This window comes from Berkeleyomyces rouxiae (genome assembly GCF_048999995.1).
Source record: "Berkeleyomyces rouxiae strain 22BRR77 chromosome Unknown BrBRR77_ptg000002l, whole genome shotgun sequence".
Classification (NCBI taxonomy): domain Eukaryota; kingdom Fungi; phylum Ascomycota; class Sordariomycetes; order Microascales; family Ceratocystidaceae; genus Berkeleyomyces; species Berkeleyomyces rouxiae.
In genome coordinates this window covers 566,001-587,416 of record NW_027396492.1, presented here as the reverse complement: position 1 = coordinate 587,416, position 21,416 = coordinate 566,001, and the positions used below count along the sequence as shown (strand labels likewise).

The window sequence follows — 21,416 nt, the reverse complement described above, 5'->3', positions numbered from 1 at the left end:
CCCCAAGACAGCCCCAACAACTAGTTCATGACATGATGAAAATTATGGATATCGGGATTTAGCGAATATGCTTTGATTGTTTTAGCTGCAGTTTGGTTAACTATGGAATAATAACCAAATGAATACGCTTGAACCATAAACTACACAGATCATTCATGACCTGGATGGCCAGATGGAATTATCGCTATTAAAGACCGCTAGAGGAAAACCGCTTGTGACTTGTGACAGAATGTACTTGTTCGTTTCTAGATTTTTATACCAACAGTACATTCATGACATACATTATCTTCAACAACTTTTCATATGTTGAGCCTCCTTTTGTGACCGGAAAGGTGCCATCTAGGCTTTCAAAACGCCAGTAGCTAGGCGTGATGCTGCCAGTATGAAAGTGTGAAGGATGGTCGTAGCCCTGCGAAGGCGCCCGTTCACTCTTAGGACGTGGCTTTGTGCTTGAGAAGAAATATCCATCCTTGTCCGGCGAGTATGGGAGAAATAAGTCGGGGAACATATACGTACCGCGTCGCCACACCAAGGGCTGTTCTATGTTCTCAACCACCTCTGAAAAGACCTGACCAAGTGTGCGGCAGGTCTCTCTACCTATGTCTTTGTCTAACAATACTAGGCACTCAGCTCTAGGAGAAAAGCCATCAACGATACCCAGTGGATTGTAATGATCATATTCTAGTCCCATTGCCTCACAGTGTTCGAGTTGGGGAAAGTTCTCGCGAATGAAGATAGCAATCCACACATAGTCTTCTTTGGGTCGTATATTGGGACATCCAACCCACATGTACTTGACCACAGGAACATTGCCATATGATAGCACTGTACGGTCCACAAGTGACTCCTCATCAACCACGTACAGAGTTACTAACTCCAGATAAAGTTCTTTGAGAGTGGCGCCAAACGAGACAGCTGCAGCCACGAAAAATTGAGGCATCAGGTTGACCTTGGCGAGCTCAAGAGAAGTCAAATTTTCCAAGCCAAAGGACGGCGGATTTGGTAGCGTCAGTGAATTGTATATCTGTAGCGAATCAATGTCGACAAGGGACCTGTGATCGTAGCGGTCTTGAAATAGAAGCGAAAGCCTCAAAGTCGTCAGTTTGGGAGCAAATTTGATAATCTTCCACAATGCTTCATGCGATGGACCTGGTTCATGACGCAGCACGAATTCGATATCAAGGTTCTTTAAATGTCTCATCACCGTTCTAATGTTCTTCATATCCACGGGGTTATTACATATCCTTCGGAGAGTGAGTTCGAACAGGTTGCTGATGACAAGAGTTTCAAGTTTTATTAGAGACTTGTCGTTTAGAAGAACTGAATCCTCGTCGTCGCTGTGCACGTCTTGTTCAACATCTATGTCGGCGTGAATATGGAGAACATCTCCCAAAAGCTCTCTTGATGGGGCGCTTGAGACATTGGACTCGCTTCTATAAGATCGAATGCGATTGGCTAGACACGACATCGTGTTTGCGAATACCGCTGTTGCGGAAAAGCAATCTTCGAACTTTGTGAAACGCCTCGTTGGCTGTGGAAGATCTAGTCGAAAACGCCTGAGGGCAAGCTGATGCTGGGAGAAGATACGATCAAGCACTGCACGAAAAAGTTTACTGGATAACGCTGATTCTTGATGGGGACCTTGTTCAACCCAGGAGTTAACCTCGTCTGCATCAGCCTCAAAGAAGTATCTCAATGCATCTGAAATATCACAGCCTCGTGAGTCCTTGGCATGCTCCCAGGCATAACTAAAAGCCTCTATTTCGCCTATCACAACATATATTGCTTAGTACATTGTCTATAGTTCAGATGGAACAGCGTTTGTATCTCAATATCAAGCTATGCTCACCTTCATATCGCAAGAGCCTCATGTCAACATGCATGTAGTGGCACAGACTTTGAATACGGCCCAGATCCTCCCATGTTAGCAGAGAATCGTGGTAGCACAGGTACAGAATGTCCTCAAAGTTGAGTTTTATTGTGTTGCAAACATGCGACGTGGTAAACGCGTTCCATTTCTGGCAAACAAGGCGGAGTGCTGTCGAACTTTTCCGGGTCTGATCTCGGGTGAAAACTTGGTTAAATATCATGAGTAGAATCTCGTCCGGGAGGGCATTGATCAAGTCTGGACCAGGAGGCGAGTCCAAGTGTGTCACTGGTGCCGGCGTTGTTGTGGGAACGGCGGGGTGGCGATTGGAGGCAGAATCATCTATGTTCAATGGAAGCGCACTCATGGTGATAGGTTTAGTGAGAATGTATTAAAAGGGTATATATACAGCTCCTAGTGATATATTTCGGAGAAGCTAAATCAATGTCTCTGGTGAAGATAAGGCAAGGAGAGGAAGTCGAGTGTGGAGCTAAGCTAGAACTTGGTTGTGGTGAATGTCGAGGTCCTGGCTCAGTTGATGTTGGCTTTGTTTACAGGAGAAAGGGAGTTGTTAGTTATCGATAACTAATTGAACGAATTTGCTTAGTCATTTAGTGGGGCGAAGGAAAATATGGGTCCTAAAAACAGGTACAAAAACTTCTCGGGCTGGGAGACATGGCTACCATTTTTTCTTCCTTGATAGTTTCTTCCATTGTTGGTTTACTGTGAACAAGCCAGACAGCCTGATATCCCACCTTCCCTCTCATTGCCGACCTCGCCAAGATTCGCCCTCGACTTTATTTCAGTCCCCCAAGTTTTGGCTCATGCGAAACGAAACCTCTTGGTTGCTGAGTTGGTGAACACGGTCGTCAGAGCTGCAGCGTCTTCACAGGTGACACTTCAAACATCAAAGACAATTTCACTATACCCATCTCTAGATGTGACATTCGGCATATTGTGTACAGCACAGAGCTCTCCATGCTCCGTCTGCTGAAGGAATTTTCTAAGTGCCAAGATAAACGTGATCTTTTCCCTTCTATTACCAAACACGTTGGCTACGACTGCTTTCTACGGCCGATGTGCATGAAAGACGGGAGACATTACACCAAGTCTACTTTTCACATGTTAAGCATTCAAAGAACAAACGCCTCGGGCCGGCTCTAACGGACAATCCAGATTGCGACCCGAACGCGCCACCAAGAACCAGTTGTATTTAGGGTTAGGGCCAGTCCAAGTGGCCCCATCTCCATGTACTGCTTCGGCGTTTTGTGTGCATTCGAATTTGGAGCCCAGGGATAACTTCGTTCAAGTATTTGTAAATTCACATACAAGTGCCCATAGACCGGTGTTTTGAGCTAGTCGTTGATCACTTCCCAGTTCACAGTCTGGCTGATATCTTAGGAGGCTGGAGCGGAAATAGGAGAGATGATATACATCGGCATCCAACCAGTCTGGGGAACAGACCAGCTCTCGTGCGCATGCATGTGCATTGCAGATAAGTAACTATGGATTTGGATTCATGGCGCATCCACTGTGGCTATTACCACATGGGCTTTCTGCTTTGTATTGCTGGACTCGAGATGTTTACACAAGCTCTTGTACGCCTGTACACACAATGAGACCCGTGTCTCTTGCAAGCAGTACAGATTTCAGCCTCTCCTATCAGCTTGGACACACAAGGGCTTGCGATACTTTGATCAAGGCCGCATACCGAACATAAGTTTGCAACTAACTAGTTAGTTAACTAGGTAGTGCTTGTATCACATTATCTCCCTCACAGCGTAGCAACATCGCAAAGCAAAGGAGAAGCGGCATTTGAGGCTCTGTCAGTAGCCTGACAAATCAACGCCACTAAGCCAAGCTGCAAAACTCAGAGACAGCCAGTCCATCCCTTGAATAGACACTACTGGGTTGCTATATACATCCATAGGTAGAGAGACTCCTGGACACTTGATGCAAAGCCAGCTAGGCCCACGAGATCAAAATGGGCTAGACTTGTCCCATCATCATGTGTCTTACCTTAAGAGGTGTGGGCCCCCTGATACATGGTGCAGATCCGAGTACAGCACCATGAGGGTCGGACTCCAAGGACACTGTAGTTATAAAGGCTGGTTCTACATGTATTCATGTAGTTACATTCATGTGCTATGTATCGCAGAGTCTGAGGGTGTCAGGGTGGTCTTCAGCCTCTTGGCATGCTCATCGCCGAACAAACAACAAGCCATTGTGGAGAAGATGCACTCCAGCCACCCACTGTCACCGCATTGTTCTCGGCACAAGACGGCTGTAGATGTACCCGCCTCTTCTATATACTTTTGTATGTAACAGTATGCAACATATTTGCCGTCCGTGTATAGATACTCAGGCGGAAGCCTCGAAGACGGGCTGCATATGCTGTGAGATGCGCTCCAACTTTGTTGTTTCTCAACCCCCTCCACGAGTGCCGACTTTACTTGCATATGTACACTTGTACATACTTATGTACATATAGAAGGGGGGAAGCTCACGGGCTCGTTAGGCATGCAGGCCGCCAACATAGTAAATCCTCGCCGGCTCAGCTGGGCAGGGGCTCTTTTCCTCAACATTAAAGAGGAATTCATGAGAGCGAGGGTTCAGACTTTTGTCGAGCACCAAGGAACCAAATGGGAACGGCCCTAACCGTTCTAGAATAAGCGGCCATTAGAACCGAAATAGAAGCTGGAGAGATGCTTGGGCGACGGACAAAGCCCACGCATTAGGACACGCAAAGAAAAAAAATAGAGTAAAGAAAAGCGGAGGAGGGCTAAACGAGGCACGTCTGTGGTTTAGGGCAGGACAGCGGTAGCAGAGGAAAACCCGAGAAAACACATGGGCAGCATTAGCGACGAAGGCTGTTTTGACAGCAGCTTTGGTGGACAAGGCCCTAGAAAACAGTACAAACATACCTGAGCCGGTTACATGATGAACGGCATTGTCGATGTGAGTAGTCAGAGAAGGGGAAGAAAGAGACAAAGAGATATCGGTTGACAAAGATTTACTCATCAGCTGACAGCATAGCCCAGACCACACATTGATAATATCCCTCTCTGTGGTTCCTGAGTTTTTTTTTTTTTTCGCTGCCCTACAGCCCAGACACAATCAATCACCCCTCGGCCCTAGATTCACCATTTAGGGGCTTAGCATTGGAAAGCTGAACACATAATCCTGACAGGAAAGCCTGTGACGAAATGATGATGGTGTCTCGCCATCGCTGTGGCTTTAGCCTTACGGCCAGGTTCGGCTCTCCGCTTTTTTCCCTTTTTTGGCCTTCCTCGCCGACTCACCCGCTGTCGGCCGACCTCCTAGCATGGGTTGATTCGTAATGTGTACGACGTGGTTTCAAGATTCCGGGTTGTGGGCTACAAGTCTTTATACTCGAGCTTGTGCAAAGTATCACGCATGTCGCGGAAACAGAGCATCCCGGCAGCCATACCCCAAAGCCTACGGATGGTGTTGTGATGTACGTACAAAATATGTAGTTATGTATGTACATACATACACACACCATCTGATGCCCAGTTCGTATCTATCGCTTGTAGGAATAGTTCTAACTAAAAAAGCCAGGGAAACAGAGTCCCATCCAACAGCGCCCGTGCCACAAGGTGATCGAAGGTGGTGGAAAATAGATACCAACCCTACGCCAAACCAAGTCACCACGAGGTAAGCGACACGACAACGAGAGATTTGCCTATTATTCTCATGCCCCGAAGCAGACTGGAGTCATCGACTTCCCCCCCCTCTCGTAGTCATTAATTTCTCTTTCTAGTCCAGGTGACTTGGTGTCTCGTTAGTATAAAGGACATTTCCATTTGTAAGTGACCACAAGCTTCTGCATAGATGTGTGCTAGTAAGCGCCCGAGCGCAGGAGACAACTTTGCCCCTAGGGCTACAAACACGCCGCACTTTACAGGAGGAGATCAGAGCTTGGGCTCCAGACGGTCCTATTCTCACCAGAGCGCCATGACCCTATGATATCATGGGGCATCCATGGAATTGGGGCAGGAATCGAAGTTTTCATGGAAACAAGAGTTGTTGAGGTTAAGCATGAGCTGTAATGATGTGAAGGCGGACGGGCGGGCAAGAAAGACCATGTTAGAGGCGGGGATGATGAGATGGGTCCTGGTAAACAGCGTGAGCCCATGGAGCAGAGGCGTCCATACATGGATGGATGGAGAAGGACACGATCATGAATGGTATGCACTCAAGAGAAACACTCACCAGGTTGTCTGTCGTCTGTCTCAACTCTACATTTCGGGTTCCTGCCGCTGACTCTTAGCCATTTGATGCATGCAAGAAGCCTCATCGGCCTGGAATGAAGCATAAAACACCAGGAGACAATGGGATTCATGGTTTCATGTCATGGCCTCTAGAGAATAATTGAGCTGTGGTGCGTATTTCGCTGTTTGCAGTTGGAAGAGTGCTTGTAGCTTGTGGCTTGTGGCGCTCCGAACTCTTTTTGCGGCATGCCCAACAGCAACACTCGCACAAATATGCACGTATCGTGGTACGAAAGCGCCACAGCGCCACATGGGACGCAACACCAAGACAGCCATCACGATGAGAGACCAGAGAGGAAACTGCCCTTATCACGACTCACTTCGAGGAAGGTGCCGTAGAGCTGCTTGCATTATACGCGCCCGCTTTAATTTCAGGACGAGGCCACAAAACAGGCCCAAGGCCAGACGCAAAAAAATGCTGCCCGCCCGCACGCTTTCAACCATTTCCCACGGTGTTACAGCATCGCCATCCGCCTGCCCATTGATCCATCATTCTTTTCGCTACTCACCACATGCATGACATGTCATGTCATCCACTTGAGCCTCTGGTGCCTGCCAAGTTGTTATTTTGGTTGCTTCAGGTTATGCTATTAGGGATTGCCGGTACTTTTTTTTACTCTCTTCTTGTTCCTCCTTGTTTCTTTCGCTTCCTCCAATCTACCCATAGACCCTGCCCTTGTCGTCCGTCAAGCCCATGCATCACCAACCGACGTGTCTGTGTTGAAAGTTGAGTCGTCGTTTGGCATTCCAGGTCGTGATTTTGCCTCCCTTCTGTCGTCTTCGCCTGCTTGTCCTTCTCTTGCTAACTGATATTTATACATGCTTCTTATGCTTCCTCTTCTACACAGACGCTGAAATCCCACTTCACTCCATCGTTTGTCTATCGCCACTCTGTTTTCCGACATCCCAGTCTTGATCCTGTCGAGTTGCAAATTTGCACAGACCTGTTGTGCTATACGCACCTGGGATATTCTTGACATTGACGTCACATTCTTTCCTCGTACTCTGGTTTTATCTTCTTGCTCGTTTGCCATCTCCAACCCTCCATCTTATGCCGTCCGGATCTCAGCCCTCGACTATCTGCCGATCGTCTTGTTTGATCTGATTGGCTTCCATATTTGCGTCCACTCGTCGCTTTCTTTGGTCCTCTAGTCTTTTGGCTTATTGTTTCTCGGCTTTGAATCATTCGCTTTACTTCGTATAGAGAGCTAGTGGAGAGCGTATGGGTACTATGTATTCATCATCCCTCATTGTTTAGCCACACGAAAAACAGCGCCTATGAACCGTATCCTGTGTCAAGCTCTATAGCAAACAATCTGACGTTTGTTAAAAGTGCACATACATGTGTACGTATACATGTGCAATAGTTACTCTACTCGCATATACACATGCATGTACATACATAGTTGCACATTCCCGCTTGTATCGAGATATTCGGTCAATAGGCCCGTCGACAGATCGGTCCACCGGTACGTACCAACTGCTACTTCTTGTCCTCTTCATACTGCCTTGTTCCGAACTCTGCCAAATCTATCCGAATTGCACGGCTCGGAGTCCGAAAATAAAGACAAGTAGTCTCCCACCGTCCTTGTCTTCTGGTCTCCTAGACCATCTCACGTTCCGCTATCTTCTGTCTGTTTGGATGGTGTAGCTGGTTTACAGTTCCGCCTGTTGACTCTCTTAATCCCCTCGGGATTGGGATGCCCTTGCTACAGGGACTACCCTGTTCATGGGAAACCCCCCCCTCTTTGTCCTTTTTAAGCTGCCATTTTACAAGTCTACACACTATCTTTGGAGTAACTTGCCCCCTCCACTTACACCCTAATAATATCTTCATGTTGGCATTTCCCATAAATGTTGGACAGTATAACGAAATTGGGATATGAATACTCATAGCTACCTGTTTATTACATATCAACCCTCACATAGAGGAGCCCCTCCCCCCCATCACCACATCAAGCTGCCACTTCACTGCCGCTACGTCCGATGTCTACTTGTATATACGACCCACTAAGCTCAACTTGGCTGACAAGTGACGTGAGGCAAACTTGGGCTTGGGTCCATTAGTTAGTTAGTTAAGCCATAACTAATGACCAAAGTGAGGCTCTTACTTCCCATGTCCCCTGCCCTACAATGCCCCTACGTACCCCTCTAGCTGTGCTCTCCCTTTGTCTGTGTAGTGTGCAGACCTACCCTTCCCTGACCATACTTGTCTTTTGCTTCCTCAATACTAAGTCTCATGGCTTATATGGTGTGATGCAAACAAAGAAAAGAAACCTGCGGCCAAGAAGGTCAGGGGAGATTTAACAGAGAGCTTAGGTAACTTTTTTTTTTGTCTCGGCCACTGAGTCGAGGGATATGTGTGGGCTTTTGTCCAACTTTAAGATTGCTTCAGTGTTGTACCGATGGGCGAGACAGCGAACCAAGACAGCAGCTTTTCTTCTTCTATTCCCACCGGGGCTATCTACCAATCCGCTCATCTTGTTACTTGTCTTGGATCGCTCGGATCACAGACTGGCGTCTGCTCCGTCATTCTATTTGCATTAGAGCTCAGGAGACAGACAGAAGCAGCATGTCCTCACAGCTCTGAGAACCCTCCATACCCACCCTGTCCTTTCTTCCCTGACCCTTCATAATGTCCAGGGACATTGTGCCCCAACCTCAGCCCAGCGTGCATTGGTGCCTGTTAGTGCAAGCAACACATCAGTCAGGATTAAAGTACTAGTCTAGCAGGCCAAGATATTCCTATAACCCCTGGCCCAAAGTACACTGTACCTTAGCTTTTCTTTTTCGTGGCCCTTGAGTTTCCTGGCCTTCACTTTGTGCTTTTTACATAGTACACACCAGCGCTCGTTTTCTAATTTATACTACAGCCATACATATCAGACCTTCGTTTTACTCTCCTGCTACGGTAATTCTCAGATTTTCACGGCTTCGTTTTCTCGTTTACCTTCGTTTTTGACCGTGCATTCGAAATTTTGAGAGGTCTCTTCCTGCGCACGATACAATCTGCAGTGTCGTTGCATAACAACCTGCAGTGAATAAGGCAATTCAGCACAACACTACGGCGATCAAAGAACATAAAACAGAGGGGAAAAGAATTGCAAAAAAACCCAGTGTTCGCCTCACCTGCAGGCCAATCATGAAGAATGGTCCGACTACGACAGTGGCTCATGTGGCTAAAGAGACTCCATCCTCTTTCCCTACCACTGCCACTGCTTCGTCCCTCTCACCCTCTTCTGGTCCCTTCAACGGGTCTTCGCCCTCTCAATCTCAAACCTCTGTGCCGCCCTCTAGATCGCCTGTGTCTCTGTCCTCTTCCTCAATAGACCTACGCTCACACTCCCCTTCGTTCCTTACAACGTCGGCTTCAACACTCCATCAAATACATACACATTCTACCGCCGCATCTTCGCCCACCACTATTCCACTTATAGGTACAAATGATACTAGTACCGGTGCATTCTCAACAGATGGCAGTCTTTCCTCTTTACCTTCTGATTATTCCTCATTACTGAAGAGCCTTGATTCTCTTGATTCTCTCAGCTTTGAATGCGAACTCTTGCCAAATCCTTGTTTCTTGCCCACCTCTTTTGCCTTCCAACCCAGCAAATCGACTACCACTCTTCCCGCCACTCCCACTGCCACTGCTGCGACCACAACCTCGACCGCGGACCTTTCGGACTCCCCGCATCTCCGACCAACAACAGCACCACCAACCTTATCGACCCCTTCCTTTTTATCCGACACCATCGTTTCTAGCTTCGCGATTGATTTCAACGCCGAAATCCCCTCTTTTGACCGCCAACCTGTCGTTGGAACCAGCCCAAACCCCAGATCAGTATTCCAGGACAACGATACGAAGCCAGACATCAGTGCTTCCACTGAGTCTCGCCCTTCTACTACAATAAAGGCAAACAAGCACCAACCCAACTACTACTCCGTGTGCGACACAGACACCCGACAGACGGCCACTTCTGATGTTGTCAGACCCTTGAAAACACCTTCGGCCGATCCTGAACTACCTTGTAGTACAGAGCCACACTCAACCACCAATTCTATTCTGATGAAGGGTCGGCAGCGGTCGGCCACCGGAGACCGCTCTCGTTCGTGGCTTAGTGCTTCCAGATCAGTCGTCAACTTGCGCGAACTGGTGGGCGAAAAGGCTGCAAAGGACAATGCGACCACTGGCAGTAAATTTTCTTCCACAAGTTCGAGCTCAAAGCGACCAAAGAAACAGGAACCTTCATCCATATCAGCTTCGACCTCATCTTCCATTTCATCCTCTTCCTCGACTGCCGCAACAATAGAAAGCGCGCCCTCAACTACATCATCCTCCCCGACGAAAAGATCAGACGAAATTGTTACTGCAACTGCACGTATTGCGCCAGTTTCGGACGATAGTTTGTCAGAATCCGTTGACAGACCTTCGCGGCGTAAAATGATGTTTGGCATTTCCTTGTCCCGCAACCAATTTTCCGACTCAAGATCACCCTCGCCGCGTCGTACTTTAACTGGGGAAGCTGCTACTGCACACTCACAGTCTGCGCCCAACCTCCCTAACTTGAACACATCGCCATCGTCCTTAAGATTAAGACCACCCACCCGGAAAGACACAAACTCTTCCCTGACCTCACAGGGGAGCGACGCCAAGTCATCAAAACCGTTTGGTCGCGCTGGGGGTTATTTTTCGCGTATGAAGCGTACTGGCGGCGTCTTTCGTCTTGGCTCATCTCAACTCGATAATTCTGACAACGTTAGCAGCACCTCATCAGCACCAAGTCTTGGGCCGCCGGCCTCTAATGTTACAACTGGGAGCACAACATCAAAATCTGCATCTATATCAGAAAAAAGCAATACAACCGCGACTGACGATTCCTCATTCGAAATGTTACCCTCACGGCTTCCCGACCCTCTTAAGAATGCCTTCCGCGATCTAGAAGCTGAAGGTGCCAAGTTTGAGACAAAGACCATACCACAGCGCATGCACTCCGTTCGCTCAGCAGTTCTTCCATTCTTGCAACGTCATGGTAACAACACCTCGCACAAAACTATATGCTTGGAGGATATGGAAGTTCGGGCAAATATTCTCAATCGGTGGTGGGGACTACTCCTAGATCTGCTAGATGGAAATAGACACCAGCCCATTGCCGGGGTTGATCGCATGCCTCTTGTTGAGGCGGTTATGCTTCTCATGATGCGCCCTGAATGGCGCCAAACCACAAGCTACTTTATGCCTTTGCTGGAAAGATGTCCTAGTGAGCGTGTCCGCGCGCGGTCATGGACTAATGCTAGTAACTCTACACTGAGTGACAATGAAGCCGCCTATTTGATGGAGTCGGCCGAACACAACATCCGGTCGATGTTTATCGCCAATCTAGCGCGTCAGCTCGAAATCGTCACGGACAAGATGTCTCAACGCCATGCCACAGTTGGCGTAACCAACTTCTGCGGAAAGGCACTAGCTTACGCCTTTTTCTTTGTTCCCGGCGCAGCTGATGCGTTGATCCAGCTTTGGGGACTCAAGCCTAGACTTGTTCAACGTGTTGTGGATAACTTTGGCCTCCCTCGCCGGAGCTCAGGCGAAAGCGAGGATATCGTGGCATTATTCCCTCCATACTTGGGCCGCCTTGGCTGGACATCAGTACGTTCTATGGGAACCATGTTGAAACAGACTCCCAAGATGCCCCCGAATCTCAGCAAAGTCCAGTGGCGTGGCCCTTGGGTCAACCGCTGGCAGGGACGGGACACTGATGTATTCTTCATCTTCTGCAAATACTTTCACCTCTTGTCTCAAGAATTCACGCCCGCCAATATTCCTCTTGTTGAGAAAGCCCGCTCACCTGGCTTTGTTCTGGTTCACGCTCAGCTTTTGACCGTCCTTGATGCCACCATCAATCGCCATGCAGTTCTAGAAGCCTACGCAGCGGGCCCCATGCCTGCTTTAGCTTCTGGGGCAGATGCTTCAGGAACTGATGCATTCTCGGCCTTCATACCGTATGGAGCTGGCCCAGCTGACCTTATGAAAGGCATGTCAGAGAACCGAAGTTTAAAACTTTTGAAGAACTTCCTATCTGAAAGCTCACCGTCCATGTCTCAAGCTAAGCGGGGTTTTGGTGAAGCATATGCGGCCCTAATGAAAGCTACTGCGAGCACTACTTCCCAGTACAACCAAGCAGCTTGCATCACGCTGTGCGATTTCCTAGAGGAGGCCCTTCAAATTTACGATTCATATGAGGAACCTGAAAACCCAGCTACAGAATATGTGGATTGGGACTTTTGGATGAAGGCTATTCAACTTATGCTGAAGTCACACAACACAATGATTGAGATTCGTGCCTTCTGCTTGGTTCATACTATTTGGGATGTCATTGCTCGCAAGAGCGAACGAAAGAAGAAGTTTTGCATCGAGTGGCTATTGGCAGAGGATGTGTTTGACGCATACTTCAACAACTGGTGTCCTATGGTGCGGGCTTATTACATGCGCCTGCTATGTTGGCGCATTTGCCGGGATACAGGCAGTGCTAATGAAACCGACGCGTAAGTTTCTGTTATTTTCCTCTTGAAAGATGGAGTTTGCTAATATTCTAGCTACAGTGAAATCTTCATGACTGTTTCAGACCGCCTGAAGACGACATGGTCACACTACTTGTATCTAAAGCAAGAAGCCGATATTCTTGGTACCGGGTCACCTAGCTCAACACCGAGTCTACCTTCTCCCGGGAAGAGGTTTGTGATAATCCGGACCGAGGTTCATGTGGCCCAAAATGGTGTGACAATGGGCTTTGACTCTGTCGGACGTATTCCTGATTTGGAAGATACTACTCCCGAAGATGTCTTCAGTAACCTTGTTCCCGCCGTGGTAGAAAAGCCAGTCGATACCAAAAAGCGATGGTCTCTTGCTAGCCTAGGTAAAGCCCTTCTTGGGGGCGACAACCATGGCGAGGAAGAATATGGATCAACGCTTCCTAATTCTAATAAGAAAAACAGCTCTAACAACAAGAAGACACCTTCACAATCCAAATCAGGTAGTGAGGATGGTGCACCTCCTCCACCGCCCAAGGGCCACACATCCTCCCCCTCAGACACGTCATCAACTGGATCCTCGCCCATGTTTGATGCACAGCGCTACGTGTTCCGTTTCTTGCTCAGCTGGCAACAACAAGCTTTTATGACGTCACCTGAAATGGCAATTGCCCGTCCACGTCTTCCAGCGCCGGCTCAGGCATGGGTTAGTGCTCGACGAAACAGCGGCAGCCAACCCCCTATCGCTGCCGGACTTCCCCCACCAACTCGATTGGTATCTGGCGTTTCAACTGGTGGTCTAATCAGTGAGGCGCGTAATGCGGATGCTGATGCTGTGCCCGAGACTGGTTCAGGGCGCAGCTCCACGTCTCTCCATGTCCCCGGAAACGAGTCACCTGCGGGCACATCGACTCCACAGTCACCGTCTAGCACAAACACACCGACACCGACTCAGTCCCAAATCAGCCTTAGCAGACCGTCGTTGACGCTCTCTTTGGGCGACGGGTCATTCCACTCGGCTTCTAGCAATGTCCCACCATCCCCTGTTGATAAACCTATGCTACCTATCAAGCCTGGTGGCATTTACGCCCAGAGAGCTGTTTACTCTGGCCGGTCACTGGCAGAATGGATGCTTGTGGTGATGGAATGCAACAACTTTGTTGACAGACGCCGCGATGAAGGTGTTCTGGGGCTGGCTGATGTGGAAGTGCCCACGCTGACCCTGGAGCCGATGCGTCGTCCATCGTAGAGACTGAGGGAATCCAAACCGCGCATGTGATTATCTTGTCCTACCCGGGCAGAGTGGAGCATCTCGAGTTAATTCCTAGGCACTCAGCCTAGAACTGGGTGTGGCCTTTTTTCTTTCTTTTGATCTTCTCTCCGAGTTTTCCTCCCTTGAGCTAAACTCATCACCATCAATTGGTCGTGTGGTGAAGGTTGGCTCTTGCTCTTTTCACTATTACTCCTATATATATCCTGCGGTTCATGCTTTTCCCTTGTGGAAGATTTTGATGATGAGCATGCTGGCTTTTGTTATGCTCTTTGTTGTTTCATTACTCCGTGGGATTTTTTCTTACTTAGATGTCTGCGAGTTTTGCTGTGTTTCTTTTTCTTTTCTTTTCTGTTTTGGTTTTCTTTTTTTTACTTCATTGGTCATCATACCTCTCTCTTGCGCTTTCTTGCTTTGACATAACTAGAAGAAAGCTCTATTCTTCTTTCTTAGGATAATCATTATTCATCGTTACCAAATCCCTAATTGGGGGTTTCTACCTTATTTTTTGGTCACATATTTTATTTGGTCTTGCGTCCCAGTGTCCCTACTTGTTGTTTGTATTGGGGTTTGTTTCTGATTAGTTGGCATCTTTCTGCCCTCTTTCTTTTTCCTTGTAGAGTGAAGACAATACGACTCAACACACTTTTTGATGCAAATATTCTCTCCATGGCTATTTTTTGTCTCATTGGTTTTTATTCAGTCGACGTCGCTCTTTTGCTTCGGCCCGGAATTGTGACAGCGTAGCTTTCCGGTATACGCTTACACTAGCAAAGTCAACGAACTGCGTGATACTCACGGATGACATGAACGCGGGTTGTGGGAGAGTTCGGTGCAGGTGCGACTAGCAGTGAAATGAATGAGGAGCTAGTAGCACGTGATTGTGGTCCACCGTGTGTCCTCCGGATGATCTGGAGAAACAGATACAAGACAAGCGAAGAAGAAGGGGGTGATGGATGCTTATGATGTGAGATGTGACTTGTATCACTAGAACGGCGGGAGTCGGAGCACGAAACGGGAAAGGAGAAGAGAGAGAGAGAGAAAAAGCGGGGAGGAGGAGTGAGAAGAGAGAATGGAAAGGGAGACAAGCAAGACAGAAAGCAAGGAAATGATGGAGATAACCTAGCACAAGTGGATATGATGTGTAGAACGGCAGCTGTTGTGATGTGATATTACAATAAGAAGAAAAAAAAAGACGCCGGAGAAAACTCTATGCTTATTCCGACTGCAGCGTATCGCCCATTTTCGTAGCACTCGATTTAAATACCTACCAGTAACTACAGAGAATGCTTCGCTGCCAATGAACCACAGCCAGCAAAGTCATGCTCCAGGCATAAGGTGGGTGCAGAATGGCATGGCAGTGCCCACCTGTTCAGGGGTGTAAAGTCTGGGCTTCGAGGACCGTGCACGACAGGAGGGAAGGGGGAGGGATGAAGAAGAACAACAAGGGACGGATGATGGGCAGGCGGGTAGACAGCGCAACGTTTGGTAACGAGATGCAGAGAGACATGATGGTTAGAGGAGCTTGTGCGGATACTTGGGCTTGGGGGAGGGTTGTGTACCACCGGACGTGCATTCAGTTTGCCAGGAGGAGAACCATTCTTACACGACTGTGGTAGTTATCGGTTGTTATTGGTGAAGAAATAAGAGGCGGAACTCGACAATATGCATGGATCAAATAGTTGTCAACAGCAGCCATCTACCCTCTCCCCAAAGAGATATTGGAGGAGAGACAACAGCAAGTGAGGGTTACAGGCACGCGTGACTGGGGCGGCTTCTAGACTGCGATAGACTCTAGGCTCTGAACAAGGTTTGGTGTATCCCACAAGGGCTTGGAGTGTAGATCAGGTCACCTGAACATGCCCAAAGCTCAAAGGAGGACGGCTGTCGGGTGTCACCTAGGGGCTAGAGTGGCGCTGGCTCTTGGGGTATCGCAAAAGTATGGAAGTGCAAGTGTTTGTAGTCAACTAGTTACAACACTGTCTGTAGATACGCTTGCTCGTTCCTGTCCAGGCCGCTAGCGAGACGCAGTCAAAGCTGCTTGGGCGACACAACACGCACAAGCACCTGGTTCATCTGTCATATCCAGCGATCTGAGGGGTTTCAGGCTGATAGATGGTTGGGCAAGAGCGAGAGACAAATATGTTGGGCTAGATGGGCAGAGCCATAGTCTTAGATTGCCAGTGGATTTAATGTTGAATTTAATAGCTCAACCCAAGTTGCAACACTCACTGCCATGGACGTGTAGCTGGCGTCTTGGTTATTTGTATGTGTGTAAATGCTTGTATGGATGGTGCTGTGCCATGTGCGGTGCGGCTTGTAGCACGCAGGCAGAGCCTTGGTCGGCGGCACGGAGAATTAAGGTGCCAAGTAGCAGTTCGCCAGCTGCGGCTTCTGCAAGTAAGCTTGGGTGCAGGGCAGGGGAATTACCCACGCTATTTACAGCAATCGACTGTCGCATTGGAATCTTGGCCTTGGGTCTGCTGGTGTTAAGGATTTTGGGTCGTGGGAGGTTGATTTGGCTTGATTTGATGGCTTGTAGCCTGTCAGATGGACTTTGGGTTATTGCCCTTTTCTTCGAGTATCTATCCATCCTACCGGGCTCCCGTCCCTTCCCTCCTGGATAATAGCGTCATCCATGTTCCGGGTGTCTCCAAAAATACAAGAGCCTAAACCAAGAAAAGAGGGCGGGCCAAAAGGTAGTCGGTAGGTAGCATTGGCAAGCATCTATGAACCGAGAAGTGGTACAATTCAATTTACGTTGCCAAAAAAGAAAAGGCGGAGTAGGAAATCTTGAAGCTGGCGCTCTCAAGGGTAGTTGCCTGGAACGGAACCATGCTTTCATCTCCAACGGCATACATATAAACATCGAGACTACGCCTGCTGTTTTGGGGCAGCTCTTTCCTCTTTCCTTTCTGATCAGGCACTGTCACCGGTTTCCTTCCCATCCTAATTCTTCTTCCTTTTTCTTCTTCCTTTTTCTTCTTCCATTCCCTCCTTCCCTCTTTATTTTCTTACTTCTTCTTTGCGTTCCTTCCTTTCCAAGCATCTGACACTTGTTGCCTTTTGTTTCTTTATTAATACTCCAGAACCAATCAGCATTTCCATTGTCGCTTGCTTCACTACTTGCTTACATCTTTTTTATATTACTTTTATTATTGTTTCCTTTTCTTTTGGTTCCATTAACTAGTTATATTTCGCTCCCTCAACCTCCGCCCTAATCCAAACAACTTTTTCTCCAATTGTTCCTTTTCTTCTCTTGCCAAAGCACAGACAAAAACCTTGTTGAGCATTTTGAATCTCTGCCTTGATCCAAACAAGACCGAAGCCGCCGCCGAAAAAGAACAGCAAAAAAGCAAGACCTCGTCACCTATCACGCCACACGCCGCCCGAAAAATGACCAAGATGCGTGGCTCTCAGCGCCGCTTCCGCTCGTACGTGGTTGTGGTCTTGGTGCTTTTTGCCATCTACTACCTGACGCCCTCACACTCCGACCCGCAGGACTTTTACCGTAAGACGATGCAAGCCATGGGTAGCCGTAACGGCGGCAGCGGCAGCACCCGGGCCAGCAGTGTTGTCTCTGCTGCCGCCGGTGCCGGTGCCGGTGCCGGTGCTGCCGCGGGCCCACAACAGCCGCCGATCCCCGATGCCCTGGACCACAAGGAGACCACCAACGAGGCCGATGCCAAGGCTGTCAAAGAGATGTCCAACCGCGTCAAGGATGCCGCAGCTCGTGCCAAGGATGCCGCCAACAAGAAGTCGCCGTTGAAGCCTGATCTGCCCAGTGAGGTTGTTGGCGTCGGCAGCTCCGCCGGCGGCCAGAACGGCAAGGACAAGGAAAAGGATGATGCTACGCACAAGGTCGATAAGGACGCCATCGCGTCGGGCTCAGAACTGCAGGACCAGAAGGAATTGTCCGGCAGCGGAAAGACCGGCAGCAAGACTGCCACCAAGTCGCAGAAGGACGAGGCCGAGGAGACTCCTCTGCAGCACGAAGCCGAGCTGGAGCTGACGAGCATTTTGAAGCGCGCGCCGAGTAAGTATATTGCCTTTCCTGTGCCCTGCCCTGCACACCACCCGCCAGGAAACCAAACTCGTTCTAACAACTGTCCCCTCTAGTGATCATCTTCTCCAAGTCATACTGCCCGTACTCCAAGCGCGCTAAGAAGCTGCTTCTCGAAACCTACTCCCTCGATCCCGAACCGTATGTTGTCGAACTCGATGACCACCCCCTTGGCCAGGAGATCCAGGCCCTCCTTACCGAAAAGACTGGCCGCAGCACTGTGCCCAACATCATGGTCAATGGCATCAGCATCGGCGGCAGCGACGACGTCGTGGCTCTTGACACTGCCGGCAAGCTGGTGTCCAAGGTACTCGAGTTGGGCGAGGCCCGCAAGCTGAGCATGGTCCTCACTGCGGACAAGGCCAAGACAGCGAAGACGAACAAGGCGCAAGTCAACAAGGCCAAGGCTGTCAAGCGGTCAATCCTTGTAAAGCGCTTCTAAGGATCCGGGTATCGGCTACCTATTCCAACTTCGTTTGAGCGGATATCTTCTGTTGTGTATATTGTCTCTTTTCTTGTTCTTGTCCTTGCTGTTGTCTCTGGGTTTGGCGTTTTATATATATATCGGCGTTGCTTTTTCTCCCCTTTTATTTGTATTCTTCAACGATACATTCATATACTACCCGAGAGATGCCTTGTCTCCTGGTCTACCTCACACGATGCATTTGTTTGTATAACTCAACATGTGAAGTTTATGGCCGATGTTTGACTCTATTTTATGAAACTTGGTGCAACCCTCAACGTCATAGTAATCACCACCTCAGCTTTCCAACACCATGGCTTCAGAACGCTTTCTTAGTGAGATTGTATGCCCCAATCACCAAATAGGTTAAGAGTTTCTTGTGAAAGCAACGGCGGCCACGATTGCACTTTCATCACAAGGAGTATCGGCGAGGCCCATTACGGAGAAGGTTCGGGGAGACCACAAGACCTCACCCGTATACTTCAAACCGCCAAAGAAACTTCTACGGTGAAGCCCGAGCTTAAATAAGATGTCTTAGCGCCGTGGTACAGTTGGCCTAACCAGCTTTCTCCATTGATCATCACAAATGTTTTCCGGGCCTGATCAAACTTCCCACTGGGTAAATCCTGAATAGAAGGGTTTATACAGAAAGCTTTCATCTTGAGGATATTGAGAACAATATAGATGGTAGAGTCGAACTCTGTCGATGTCTCGAGAAAGCGTGGACAGACATCCTACAGAGTTTGATTTCAGGCCGCATGGTGGTATAGTAGTCGGTGGGGTTAGAAAATTGGCCATATGCTTCATTATGATTTTACTAGCTAACTATGTCTAGGAAAGTTTTACCATTTACTGATGAGTTACTCCTTCAAGAAACCGTTTAGGTATTCACGGGGGCACCGGCAGGGTAGCGCGCTCCTACAAGCTCAAACTGGCTGATGATATTATTGATTTCCCGCATCTCGTCGTCGTTCAGCTCCACCGGCGAGCAGTTCTCTTGAACACGGGCAGCCGTGGTGGCGCCAGGAATGACGATAATTTCCGGCATGTCTGGGCGCTTGGCCTGCGTCAAAATCCAGCCAAGGGCCAGTTGGGCGGGTGTGCAACCCTTCTTTGCGGCAAACTCAAAGAGCAGGTCGCACAGCTTGACGTTCAGCGGGAAGGCCTCCTTGCTGAAGCGCGGGTAGAAGTGCAGCTGGCTGTCAGCCGGAATGTCCTCCCACTTGCGGAAGATTCCGGAAAGAGCCTGGTGACGGGCGTGGTTAGCAGGGGACGTCAGAGAAGGGGGAGGCATATCCAAGTGGACCAAGACTTACTCCATGGCACAGAGGAGCATACGCCACGAGCGGAATGCCGTACTGGGCACAGGCAGCAGCAACGCCATTGGTCAGCGGGTCGGGCGACCAAAGACTCAGCTCGACCTCAACAGCAGCGATCTTGACGAGCTTGACGGCCTGGTGGATAGTATCGGCCGAGACCTCAGATAGTGAGACACCACCGACCTTGCCGGTGTCAATGTACTCCTGCTGGATAATGCCGAGAGTCAGGGCTAGCGGCACCGCGGGGTCGCGGCGCGCACACTCAAACACGTCGAGGAACTTGCGGCCGCCCAGGCCGGCAAGGATGTTGTCAAGGGACCGGCGTACGCCGGTCGGCGAGCCGTCGGGCTTGAGCGCGCCGGGCTCCATGCCGCCCTTCATCGACAGCACGACCTTAGACGCTGCTTCCGGATAGGCTTCGAAGTAGGCCGACAGGATGGTCATGCTGTTGTACTCGGGCGTCCCGTAGAACTCGCCGCCGTTCCAGAAGTTGGCGCCGTTCGCCAGCGCAGTGTTCATAGCATCAAACGCTTGCTGGATGGGACATGGGTTGGGGCGCCATGAGAGGCCTAGGGGCAGACGTGTTAGTGGGTTGAGCGGGGCTGTGCTTTGACTGGGATGGTAGTGGGAGAGCATTGGCGTGGTGGCGGTTGTCTTACCCATGAGACCATAGCCAACCCTGTTGACCTGCTTTCCGACGATATTGGACATATTGTGAGTGTGGTTTGGGGTGTTGTTCTGTGTGGCAGAGTGCTGGATCTGAAGCTGTTGTCATGTTTGCCGACTGTGGTCTTGATTTATACTTTTTGGTTGTGGAATTCCGCCACTATAAGCGGAGGCAGTTGATCCATGTACGATTCCTTCATCTGGGGCCGTTTAGTCATCGGCGCTCGCCACCTAGCGCGACGGCGCTGCTAACATCTTGGCGCGGCTACGCTGCCATCTCTTTCTTTTGTTGCTTTGGTATCATCACGGAGATTAAGAGACCGTCCGTCATCGCACCCTGAGAAGCGGGGCTTCTGTATGCAGGGGTTGAGATTTCGTGTCTTCTTCTGCTTGGAAATTAGTAAGCCCGTTCGTTGACTACTGGCAGCTAACTAGCTACTCACTTGGTTAATAATCAAACCATGTACCGCTTCATGCGAACAGTGAGCTGAGGTACGTATTGACCCCTCAGCAGTCTGAAATCTGGCCGAGCACCCGCATCAGGGCTTACGGATCGCGGTCCCTGCGGCTCTCACACGGCGCCGACATTGCCCAGAGGGTCTCAGTAAAGCAAAAGCGACACGTCGGTCGTTGAGGATGGGGAGACCCTGAACCCACCCGAGGTTTGGCACAGTTCTACTATCTGCCAAGTGCTGCCCGTGGACTTGGTGGCTCAGCTTGGATCGGCTACAAGACACCGTGAACGGCGTGACGGCTTAACATAACAACCAGGAACCAATAACACGGATACAAGTGCGCGGTGTGCATTGGGATCACGGCCTATCCAATGTGCAATTCTTGCTGTAGACTTGCCCCCCTAACAAAGCAAAATGGTGCCAAACTAGATGTCATGCCCTTCCTAGCTAACAACTACCTTGACAATCCTCCGGGAGCTTTTCCCGGGTTTAC

At 49.4% G+C, this 21,416-nt stretch overlaps 4 protein-coding genes across 4 annotated transcripts; 2 read left to right on the top strand and 2 right to left on the bottom strand.

The window, feature by feature from the left end:
- Positions 1–253: 253 nt before the first annotated feature.
- Positions 254–2,234, bottom strand: BROUX77_001703 (uncharacterized protein; the record flags this gene model as incomplete). The annotated part of the gene is made up of 2 exons (XM_073746162.1): positions 254–1,767; positions 1,850–2,234. 2 exons carry the CDS (start codon positions 2,232–2,234, stop codon positions 254–256), a joined length of 1,899 nt encoding a protein of 632 aa, XP_073606785.1.
- A 7,070-nt stretch (positions 2,235–9,304) lies between these two features.
- Positions 9,305–13,936, top strand: BROUX77_001702 (uncharacterized protein; the record flags this gene model as incomplete). The annotated part of the gene is made up of 2 exons (XM_073746161.1): positions 9,305–12,702; positions 12,754–13,936. 2 exons carry the CDS (start codon positions 9,305–9,307, stop codon positions 13,934–13,936), a joined length of 4,581 nt encoding a protein of 1,526 aa, XP_073606784.1.
- A 3,417-nt stretch (positions 13,937–17,353) lies between these two features.
- On the top strand, positions 17,354–18,462 carry BROUX77_001701 (uncharacterized protein; the record flags this gene model as incomplete). The annotated part of the gene is made up of 2 exons (XM_073746160.1): positions 17,354–17,993; positions 18,077–18,462. The coding sequence occupies 2 exons, from the start codon at positions 17,354–17,356 to the stop codon at positions 18,460–18,462; spliced, it is 1,026 nt and encodes a 341-aa protein (XP_073606783.1).
- A 901-nt stretch (positions 18,463–19,363) lies between these two features.
- Positions 19,364–20,513, bottom strand: BROUX77_001700 (uncharacterized protein; the record flags this gene model as incomplete). The annotated part of the gene is made up of 3 exons (XM_073746159.1): positions 19,364–19,729; positions 19,800–20,371; positions 20,462–20,513. 3 exons carry the CDS (start codon positions 20,511–20,513, stop codon positions 19,364–19,366), a joined length of 990 nt encoding a protein of 329 aa, XP_073606782.1.
- Positions 20,514–21,416: the final 903 nt, after the last annotated feature.